The sequence below is a fragment of the Harpia harpyja genome, chromosome 2, assembly GCF_026419915.1.
Source record: "Harpia harpyja isolate bHarHar1 chromosome 2, bHarHar1 primary haplotype, whole genome shotgun sequence".
Lineage (NCBI taxonomy): Eukaryota > Metazoa > Chordata > Aves > Accipitriformes > Accipitridae > Harpia > Harpia harpyja.
Window position 1 is genome coordinate 50300932 of NC_068941.1, and position 11709 is coordinate 50312640.

At 43.5% G+C, this 11709-nt stretch overlaps 1 protein-coding gene across 1 annotated transcript in view; it reads right to left on the reverse strand.

Moving 5' to 3' along the window:
• Positions 1-6333, reverse strand: part of VEGFC (vascular endothelial growth factor C) — an 82733-nt gene extending 76400 nt beyond the window's left edge. The window contains exon 1 of the mRNA XM_052779470.1: positions 6045-6333. Within this exon, the coding sequence (XP_052635430.1) occupies positions 6045-6188 (144 nt within the window). The 5' untranslated portion in view covers positions 6189-6333. The remainder of the gene's footprint in view (positions 1-6044) is intronic.
• Between the last annotated feature and the right edge of the window lie 5376 nt (positions 6334-11709).

Below are 11709 nucleotides of genomic sequence, written 5' to 3' on the forward strand. Positions count from 1 at the left end.
GGTTGCTATAGATCTCCTTTGGGAAAAAAATGAGGAAATAGCCAAATGCTGCATCTGTTTTCAGAAGCAATCCCTTCTGCTGAATTCCTCTCTTGTCTCTCAAGAGCACAATTCTTGGATAAGGAAAGCCAAAAAATTAAACCATTTAATGGTTTATTTCACAGTGCTGCCACAAGTAGGTAGGAGTAACACAGGGGATGCCACACCTGTGGCACCAGAAAGAAACACCTGTGTCCCCTGCTCCCAGCAGACTTTTAGTGTCTTCCAAGAACTGTCCAATTCTTTGCCAGTATTTTCCCCTTGTCCAGGATAAAACTCCTGCTCTATTCAATGAGGAACAGGATGTGAAAAAGCTTCAACAGTTTTTAAGCTGCATCCTCAAGGTCAGGCTATTTAAAAATTGTCACCCAGTAGGTAAAGCCATTACGCGAACAGTATGGAGTACTACAGGGTTCAAGGTGACGGCAGTACCAGATAATTAATGTCATTAACTTCCCCAAGCAATCATTTTTCATGGAAGTTAACCATAATCAGGATCCCAAAAATTTCCTGCAGACAATGTATTGCTTTAGTAACTACATCTGGGAAGATAACACATTCACTCTAAAACAGAATTTACCCATACTCAGCAGAGACTACAGTACAGCCAAAATATACCAACTACCACTATTTTTTTTTCTTTCCCTTATCGGAAGGTACTTTTCCTCTGTTTTCTCCTCCTCCCCCCCAAGAACACCATTCCGCTTGGTTACTTTGCTAAATCGAGCATTTTACCATAACATCCATTCACTCCAGTGGCAACTGCAGTCTCTAAGTATTTGTAAGGAGTTATAGCCATCTTAGACAAGTCAGGAAACGTCAAAAGAAAAAAAACAAACTACAACAGAGCTAGAGGGATTGATTTACAATGATTACAATGGAAGAGTAGAAGAATAAATTACTTGCGGTTCAGCTATTTCCTAACTAAAGTCTGAAATGCAACAAAGAGAGGGAAAAATACAGTAACACATAAATATTAAGTCATCAGAAAAATTTCTGGTGACAGATAAACACAAAGCAAGAAAAACAAGTTGACAAATTCATATACAATAGGAATTCAACAAACAATTCCTCATGGTCCCCCTAAGCTATCAATGTTTTAAATTAAAATTCTGTTGCAATTTATGCAGCCATTAGTGTCTTTGAAGCAGATACACATACACATAGAGGGGAACTTGGTATTACAGATCACTCAGGTTAGAAGCAAGGTGGAATTAGCGGGGGGGGGGGGGGGGAAGGGGTATTCAATGTTTATAACAGATGATGAAAACAATCATACCTATCCTACTCACTAAACAAAATTCAATACCTTACCAAACAAAACTCTTAAGAAACAACTTAAGACTTTGAATGAGCTTACATCTTTCAAATAACAACCTTGCTTGGAATTTCTTATAATTCATTCTACAAACAGCTGTAGCACATTTTTTACATTAAACAAGGATATTAAACTTGATAGGATACCAGTCTGACTTCAGCTGGATACCTTTTGTTCCACACATTTTGTTTTAATGAATCACTGACCACATTCAAAAAAGCAGCAGCTGAACATGAGGTTCTAGACAGACTTCCTACCCTGGATGCAGGGTATCAATGGGAGAGGATTATTACCATCACCCTCAGCTACAACAGCCTGAAGGACAAGTGCTGGTTTGGTTTTACTAAAATAAGCAGATACACACCCCTGAAGAGCACGCAAGAGTTTAAACACACACTGAACCTAAGTGAGCATAAAAATAGTATTTTTGATGGGATGTTTCTATACGCCTCCAAACACTGCAGTTAGTTGAAGTGATCCCCAACATTTTTTAGAACTTTGAGAAGTCCAGTTATTTGGCAGCAGCAATCCCAGGAGGTCCCTCACAGGCACGCAAGTGTGCTTACACAAGATATCCAAGAATGCACATACCTACACCAAGAACTAGAAAGTGCCATGAGTGCTTAGAGCTTAGTATTGTACTCTACTCACACAAAAGCGAGTCCAAAGTTTAATAATTATGTTTGCAGAAGCATTGCTTAGTCTTCATAATAGGTCCTATTGTATTACTTGTTCATCCTGTTGTATCTGATACAAATCGTGCTTCTAAAAAAAGACAGCATCTTTCTGTGTGTGCGTCTGGAAAAAAAAAAAAAAGAGTGGCTACACACACATGAAGAAGAAAGTTGCAGCAGACAAAACAGCAACAGCAGAAAAAGTAAAATCCTCCCTACTCACTCAATTTAGTACTGCTTGAGTGCTGGGAGTGAGGTCTGTGCTTGTTTTCAGAGCAGAAAACATAGCCTCATCTCTCACACGTGCATGTAATGTCACAACGCAGAGTAAGGCACACTTCATAAAAGTGGTGGCCATAAAACTGATGGGTTTGAGATTACATCTTCAAGATACAGTGACAGAAGGAAACCCCCAAAACCGACACACTGCTTTTCCTCATACTCCCACGCTAACAGCATTTAAACTCCATTAGCCATCAACTAGCAGCACTTTATGGTTAGGTCAGATTGGAAATAATTTTAAAATAATAATAATTAAAAAAAAAGGTATCTCTCAGCTGAGGTAGCATCCAAGATAAATGGAGCTCAAGTAAGCGCACCTATTTTCATTGCAAAAAGCAAATCACAGAATCACAGCACAAAGACTGTTCTGTGCGTTATTGCTGTCTGTGTAAAGAGGCCCCAATGCCACTTTCAGGGATGCACTTTAGAACAGGCAAATACATTTTCATTTGTCATTCCCATTCTAGTACAAAACTAAGAATCCTTGCATAAATACAGTTTTTAACTATAGTTTTAAACCTCTTAAAACCACGTGGGACAATTAACCAATACTGCCTTTGTATAGTCACATAATCCTAAAGGCTTGACTACGCAACAAAACGAAGGTGCAGCTACGGCAAACCCTCCCAGCTGTGTGGCTTCTTTCCAGTTATTGTTACCATACCATTACTACCATAATAACCTACTCCTGCTATTGTTACCCTATCACCACCGATTCAAGTCACTGGTGTCACACAACTGCTCACCCTCTCCTTGCTGCAGCTGCTCGAGCATCCCTGCTGGGTGGTGGGTCCCTGCCAAACTGCTGGAACTCTGGGGACAGGAGGGCTGATTCCCCCAGTCCCACCTGAAGCAGAGAGAGAACTGAAATACCAGGTTGTCTTCTGCAGCAGGCCACCCAGACAGAGAGAGGGAGCCGGGGGCCGCCCTGCCTCCTGCCCTACCAGGGAGAGGCTGGGTGCACCTGTGAGGGGGTCACCTCATCGGGGCAACCCCCCTGTGCTGCAGGAAATCCGAGAGAGGTGATTTACGGGCAGGATTCGTTCCCATCCCACTGAGCAGAGAGTTCAGCTGAGAAGTATTAATCTGGGCCCTGTAAGCTTGTTAAATAATGAACTTTACCCTTAGGCTGAAAAAAAAAAAAGGGGGGGGGGGGGGGGAGGCAGTGTTGCACAAGCTTATCAGTGCCCACTTGCTGCAGAACATGCCCTTGCAAGAGCTGCGTATGAAGAGCTACTACTATTCATATCTGTAACGCTTCCAAGTTGCTGCAAATCTCTCTAGGACGAGATTAATGCATAACACTTACTCACCTGCACAAAACCACAATACCCTTATTTTCTGCTCAGCTTTTCCTCCTGTGTTGGAGGACCCTCAACTTCATCCACACTTTTAGAAGTGTTTCTAAAGCTGACGTTCTTAAAATAGGAGTAAAGAGAAATAAATATATTGTGTAAAGAGTAGACCCAAAAGGCTGTATGACCTGCACTTAGGCATCAGTTTAACATGCAGCAGCACAGCATATGGACAGAAAGTAAAAACAGAGGAAGCATAACATCTATGAACACAAACTCAAGCGATCACGCATTTTTTGTCGAAGTTAAGAAAGTTCAAGTAGATGACTTTTCACTGACGATATAGTCATATTTTCCTTGAAACAATTACTTACAGTTTACTTATTTAATTCTTTCATAATTACTTCAAACATTCATCTCAACATTCTCTCATCGCTGGAACAAATATGCACAGTACTCACTCAAACAGTTCCAGCAAAAGCAACAAACTCACAACTAAAGACTTCCAACATGACTAAGTCTGCTTGGATCCAGAGTCATTCTCTCTCTCTCTCCCTACTACTCACCAGTAGTCAGGCACAAAAACCATTTCTCTGTTAACGTAATCGCTTAACACATGCTATCCCATTCACTTCCCGGTCTCCTGACGTTTCTTCCTCTGGTTTGCTGACAGTTCCCCTTTTTCCAGGGAGCACTTGCACTACGGTGGCAGCTCCAAAAGACTTTGAAGCTTCTTCAAGAAACAGAGTGACTGTCCACAACACGTGCATGGGTACATGCAGCATCACTTAGGGGAATAGCTTCGCTATCAGCTGTTCTACCTCAGCAGTTTAAGCGTACAAAATATGCACCATGCTCTAGCTTGGATTCTTTCTACGCCTTCAGCGTAAGCTATCCTGAGGCTTTATAACTCAAACACCAGTTTCACAAGTAAATAACTTACAGTCACGGGCTGGAAAGAGTTGAGGTATTTTTACCCTCCACTGAGTTCTGCATTTTTTTTATAAATAGTCTAAGTGATAAGAGTGACCAGCTGAATTGATTTTGCGTTTCTATTTTTAAATACTTCAGTTTGAAAAATACCTGATAAACGTTTAAGCAATATGATCACTGATAACATATTAGCATTCTGAACATTGCAATGTAAGCATTTGGCTGTAATTAAAATATTTTAAGAGAGACTACAGTACACTCAGTAACCTTTTCCATGCACAATATTATTTAAAAAGCATGAATTCTGTGAACAACGTATGGTCTACGACACCTGAAATAAGTACAGCTAGCATACGCTATCGAAACTCGACTTCCCATGTAGTTACAGTAAAATCTCCCAAACTTCTATTCAGTAAAACTAACAACATAGGGGAAAAAAAAAAAAATCAGAACATCAGCTTAACTTTCAATCCACACACTCCCCGCCCCATACTGAAATGAATAGTGAATGAGCTGGGTCATGATTGCTTTCAATAAGTATGTCAGATATCTTCAGAACAATGAGACGAGGGTAAGAGTTGTCATAAGCTCAGACATCAAAGATCTTCCTAGTAATGCCACATGCTTATACAACCACATACTATAACATCATTTTTATGCATCAGCATACCGGGAACTACAAAACCACAAGCACCAAAGGTACTTGAATTCTATGTTACGAAACTTCCTACGCAAACAAAAATTAACACAGAACTGTAAGTATTTGTGACTGGAATCTGAGAATTCAAGCCCAACTTTCGCCGCGCGCCTGGGCAGAATGAACATTTTCAGCCTCAAGCGTGTCACCTCCTGTCAACTTCGTCACGCAGCAGCAACTCATCCAAAGTGTCAATAACTCCAAGAGACTTCGCAACAAATGGGAAGTCTCGGGTTTTGTTGTCATCGCCCCCCCGCTCCTGTGGACGCCTGCTCCCCTGAGCGTTTCCCAGCCCTCCCCGGCCCGGGCCGCCGCAGGACCCCGCAGCTTCGCCCGTACCGAGGCGGCCCCGGGTACCTCCGCGACCCCCCCGCGGGAAGCGCCCCAGCTGCCAGGGCCGGGGCCGGGGCCGGGGGGTACGAGGAAGCCAGCGGGTCACTGCCCTGTCCGAGCTCCGCTGCAAACGGCGGGGCCGCGGCCGGGACCGCTGCCCGCCGGGCAGCCCCAGCACCACGGCAGGAGGGGAGCCCTTGGGCTGCCCCCGCCGATCAGGTGTTTTGCGGTTCTTTGTAAATGCCGTCGTTCCCCGTGCGACCTTCCTTCCAGCAACCCTGAAAACCCAGACAATTTTTTTTTTTTTCCCCCTCCTCAAACAGATCCTTCCTCCCCTTTTAAAGCAGCCCCACTTAGAAAGGCTTCTCCCAACTATCTTCCTCGGCGGGATTTCCAGGCGGTCCGTTCGAGCGGACTCGGAGCCCCATGCCCAGAGGAGCGAGCTGGCATCTGCAGCGGGGGCACGGGCTTACCTTTGCCTCCCCGGCGTCGGGCTCCTCCTCGAAATACCCCTGGCCGGACTCGTAGGCGGCAGCGGCGGCCGGCTGCCGGGGTCCCAGGAGCACGGCGCCGGCAGCAAGGCAGCAACCCAGGGAGAGCACCTCCAGCAAGTGCATTGTGCAAAGATGGCAGGGCGAGCGCGCAGCGGGGGCCGCGGGGCGGTTGCAGGAACGCAGGCGAAATTATGAGGCTCCTTCTCTTCCTCTCCCCCCTCCCTCCCCTCGCAATATCCAAGGCAGTAAAATCCGTGGGATGGAGAAGATGCGGTAGCAGCAGCTCCCAGGCGCCGGCAGGGGAGTTCCCAACTTTCCCAGCCGCTTTGCAAATTCTCACCAAAGTTATCCCGAGTTTGCCAGGTAAAAAACCCACCAGGAAACCGGACATCCGAGGCTGCGCTCACTCAGGAGGTGGAAAGCGCAGAGAGGAGGAGGAGGGAAGGGAAGGAGGGAGAGTGAGAGAGCGAGCGGCAGAGCGGGACCGAGCGGCCGGGCGCAGCGGTGGAGTTCCCTTCGCCCTCCCGCGCGGGCCGGGCCGAGCCGAGCCGAGGGTCTCCGCTCCGCCCGCCGCGGAGGTCTCTGCGGACGCCTGTCAGCGGCAGCGCGGCCGGGGGGGAGCGCGGCGCCTGGGGCTGCGCGGCGGCGGCGGGGGCCGCGCATGGCGAAAGCGCCCTCTGCCTGCGCCTCTGCGCGGCGAGAGGGGGCCGGCAGCGGCCTTCCTCCTCCTCCTCCTCCTCCGCCTCTGTTGCCGCCGCCCAGCGCCTCCTGCCGCTGGCACAGCGCTGGCGCCCCGGGGAGCGGATCGCCCCCCGCCGCAGGCAGAAGGGCCGCCCGGGGCGCGGCGCGGCCGTGCCGGGAAGGGAGGGGAAGGGAAGGGGAGGTGAGCAGGCCCGAGCCTCCCCTGCGCACCCCAGAGGGGCACAGGCAGTCCCGCCGAGCTGGGCTCGTCCCGCCCCGAACCTTGGCTCCGCCAAGGTGAAGCAGCCCGCTGTAGGTCCCTGCCCCGAGGAGAAAGCAAAGCGGCCGGCTTGTTTCATTCGCCTCTGAAACAGACAGATGAAGTTGGGTACAACACACCCAGAGAAATCACACAAGAAAGCTTCCGTTAATCCTAGTCAGGTACTATGCTGAGCAGTGGTGGCAGCTGCACTTGGGAGAGTATACAGCTTTTTTTGGCCAGAGAGGAGAAGATTTTCCCATGTTAGAAGCAGGGTATGACACCTTGGAACCAGCTTTGAACAGAAAGTTACACCCTATTCAGAGCCCTAAATAAAACAGAGTGTAAACACTGTGTTCCAGTGACACTGTGATTAAAAGTAAAAAAAAAAAAAAAAAAGTCAAACACTAAAGCCAAAACGGATTGCACGTTGCTAACAAAATACACTACAGTCTGCTCAAATCTCAGCTATGCAAAAGGAAAAAGTTATATTCCCTGTACTATTATTTTTGCTCAGTGTGAACAGCATTATTGAACCTTGTGTAAATATTTAGAAAGCCTTTCAAATTGTTCTGCATCACTTTTATACGTGTTTTGGTAACAAGATTGTATGGGAACGAACTGGGGGGGGGGGGGGGGGGGGGGGGCAGATCCCTGACTGCCTTGGCTGGATGCTGGCAGTCTGCTCATGTTACACTGCTCTTATTCTTTGGGAATCCCATTATGTAACTACTCAGGGAACAACATTCTGGGGGTTATGCATAAAGGTGCCTCTAGCAGGCCTTTAGGTACCTCCTGTTCTTTTTTTTTTATTACTTATCATTTTCAGGATGGTATTTCAGCTTGCTACACAAATTATTTTGATGCTAGGAAGTAATCACTTCATTTGCAGTCAGAATGAAATCTAAAGTTTTAAAATGCAGCTCTATTTCTAAAGTTCTTACAGTTACTAGAAAGTTATTAAAGCACTAACAATTTTTTAACATCTTCACAACACAATAAAGCCATGAAGCAAAGACAGTGGTAGAAGTTAAGCAGAACAGCTATGAAGATATAAAATAGCGTACATAAATTAAGAAGCCTATTGTTCTTCAGTGGACCCTTACAGCACTGCAGATCAAAGCATAGGATTAAAGCCTAAAGAGAGCATAGTCCAGGATGCAAACCCCATCTAAATAGAAATACAGCATTACTGGTTTCAGTTTAAACATGCTAAAATCTCTCAGAAACATCACAGACTGGTGTAGAAAGCAAGTTCTTTTGCAGCACATTAATAAAACCCACCTGACAAATCATGCACAGATAATTTCAATAACCGAGTACCATACAAGGAGCGCCTCCCCGTAACTAAATCACAAAGGGATGGAACATACCACTCCTGCTGTGCCATCATAATATCAGCTGGCTTCATTATTTATTTCCCCATTTTCCTGGGACTTTCAGTCTGTCCCTCCCCCCCCCCTCCAATTCATAGAACATCCATCACAGCATCAAAGGCTTTTATGCAAGAGAGCATTTCCACCAAATGCTCTGTGTAGCGAGTTTAAAGTGTCATAATTGAAAGCTAGTAATCATAGTCATAGTGCCTCAAGTCACGGCCTAATCATAAGGTTTTTAAAATAAAGTGGTTGAAATCTATGATACTTTATAACTTCTGTTTACAAACAAGTAAATATTCCATTGGCTCTGGGACACTAAGATTTTCCTCAATTCAGGCTGTATTTCTTTCCATCCCATAAAAGATGGCTAATTTAAAGGTTTACCGATTTAAAAATCTTTTCTCCTTTCCCCACCACCTAATGATTAATATTCATCCACTTATCTTCAAATTAAGCAGAAATTGGCCTACAGGACAATTAGAGTTCCAAGTGGCACTCACTACACTGACAGTGAGCCGACCTTATAAACACAAATGACTACAGAGATATCCCTAACAGTGTGGAGATACAGGTCTAGGTCTTGCCCTGTTATGTTTCAATGGCAATGATAGCTACTATTGACAAACAAAGGAAATTTTTTATGTCAGATGTAAGATTCCTTCAAATGAATTCTCTTGATGTGGTTTTAAAATTGCATTAAAAAAAAAATCCAGACCCTATTCTGTTCTTCAAGTTGGTGTAACGTACATGTGTCAAGCACATCCCTCTTGTGTGTCTAGATATAGCTGGTATGTTCCCTTCTGATACATTCTGCTTCTGAAACGTGGATGTGTTTCAGTACCTGTTTCCTATTTCCATTCATTAGCAGTACAAAAAGCCAGAGAGGAACCAGTATAAGAAACATGAGCCAAGACGGGGAATAGAAAGTGTCAATAGCAGCAAGAAAAATCAGTAGCATGCTGTTGTAATTTGGTCTATTTGCTTATTGTAGAGTTAAATGCTAATGTTAAATGTTTTCTTTTCACAGAATGTCATTTCCATTCTCCTTATGTGTAAATTTTTGTGTTTGATTCAAACCAATCTCCTTTGCATTCTCCTCTTAAATAGACGTAGAGAGGCACGCCCAAGAGTTAAAATCACAGATAGCACGGTTTGCTCTTGTTTCCACACACATAGTCTTACTGGTAAGTTTCAGTGGAATTTATATTTAATGTAAATCTTGAAGGTAGAAAACATTGTTCTCCGAGTTCAGCAACCCAAAAGACTGTGGAAGTGCCATTCTGGAGTCGTTCCAAAAGATGGAGGCACTGTAGTAAGCTTCAGTCCTTAGCTCCTCTACAGATATTTCCCCTAATGCTTAAAAGCACGGGAAAAGAAAATCTGGATATTGATCAGTGTCTTAAATATCAAAGTCCTATGTCAATACTGTAAACGAACCCGATACATGTAGGGGAAAAAAGAAAGAAAAAAGGCATTTCAGATTCAGTGCCAAACTACTAGAACAGCTGCTCACTAATGTATTTTCTGCCAATTGAATCTTTCAATCCCAAGTTTCATTACACATTTCTTATCATATTGCTTATCCAGTTGGAGTAACCACTTCTACGGAAGAGAAGACTTCGCTGCTGAAAAAGGATGGTGCAGTGGATTTCAGGCTGTAATCCACTTCTCTCCTCAAACCCTCTTCTTTATATAAACTTACACGATTTAGTAGAAGCATTTAGAAGTACTGCAGTTTTACTGATTATGTGCATAATGGCCTTCCTCATTCCTCACAAGCAGATTTAAAAACATATCTTTTTTTGTACAGGCCCTCATTTAGTATTTTCTTATATGATCCTAGAAAAGGATCTAAGCATGGTGGCTTGAAGATCATCAAAAGCAACTGAAATCTTTTTCTTGACTTTGATCAGGCATCCTCACTGTAAAACTTAACCCATGGGAAACTGTTCTACACCAAACCTCCAGCTAGGGATCCCAAAATGTAGTTTTATCCATTCATTTTCTCTAAAAATATTGCCAGGATGAATACTTTAATTCAATGAGAAAGACATCACTGCTGCAAAATCATTTTCTGCAATGCTTGACCTAGCAACCCGCACTTTATTATCTCAAAATTTCTCTTTCATTTAGTATAAAAGTTGGTCCCTCTTGAAAATTAGTTAACAAGACAAGAATCCTTAGTCTTCAGCCCTTTGACACTGGTTGATATTCAGGGATTACAGGATTATTGGGATTTCTTTGTTCTCGGGGATTCTCTTTCTAAACCGTTAAAATCAAGACTATTGGCATCTAACATTAGAATTTCTCTATGCTATAGACTGGACGACTGCTATAGTGTAAAACGCTTGCAACCCTTGCTGTAATAAGGGGTTAGTATGATGCAAAAATGGACAGCACAAGGCAGCATCTCAAGAAAAGTGTTTGAATTACCCGAAACAAATTACATATCTCTAAAGCTGCCCTAAACTTAGAATGGAGAAAGCCCTAGCATACATTTTATTCAGCTGTCTTACGTTAGGATCTTTCTCTTTACCATAGTTTTTCTTCCCTCTTGTGATGTAAGGTCTCACACAAGAACAGATATGCAGAAAATATTGATTTAGCATCCTGTAAACTAATTAATCTCTCCACATAGTGATGATGCTCATTGTTATAACCTCTGACTATAAACAATAAAATGACTGATTGTAAATTTATGCTGCCTCTTAACTGAAAGCTGTGCACAATCTAAACTGTGTATAACTGAAGCCATGTCACTATATAAGCAAATTTAGATTCAACAAACATATTTGGACTTAACAGCACATGACCACTACACATCCAAACGCTTATCATGTTACCTACCTTTCTGCAGTAGTCTTCCAAGTGACAATCCACGAGATAAAGAATGTATTCAGAATCTTTTTTCCCCAGCTATACTTAGAAGACTTTGGAATGTAACAGGACAAAACAGTCCGAAATCAATTCAAGAGACATTTCTATATAATTGCTAAAACAATGGCAGAAATAATTATTTCTATAAAGAGATGCGATTTCCACTAACCTAGCTCCTGCAATACCTCTTCTCCACTCATATATATTCTGCTGCATTCCTCCCCCTTTTCTTCAGTGCTTCAAACCTTCTGTTCAATATTTTGGCTGTTCTGGAAATTAAGAATATGCTAAGCCCTTCAAATGCAAATTGCTGAAGTATTAAAACTTTAAAATTGCCAAACGGTATTGAGACAAATTCATTTCCAAGCCCAGAACAGTGTAATGTATTATTACTGATTATGATCCTGATTTTTCCTTATTATTTAATAGGTTTTCCTTACCAAAGTCA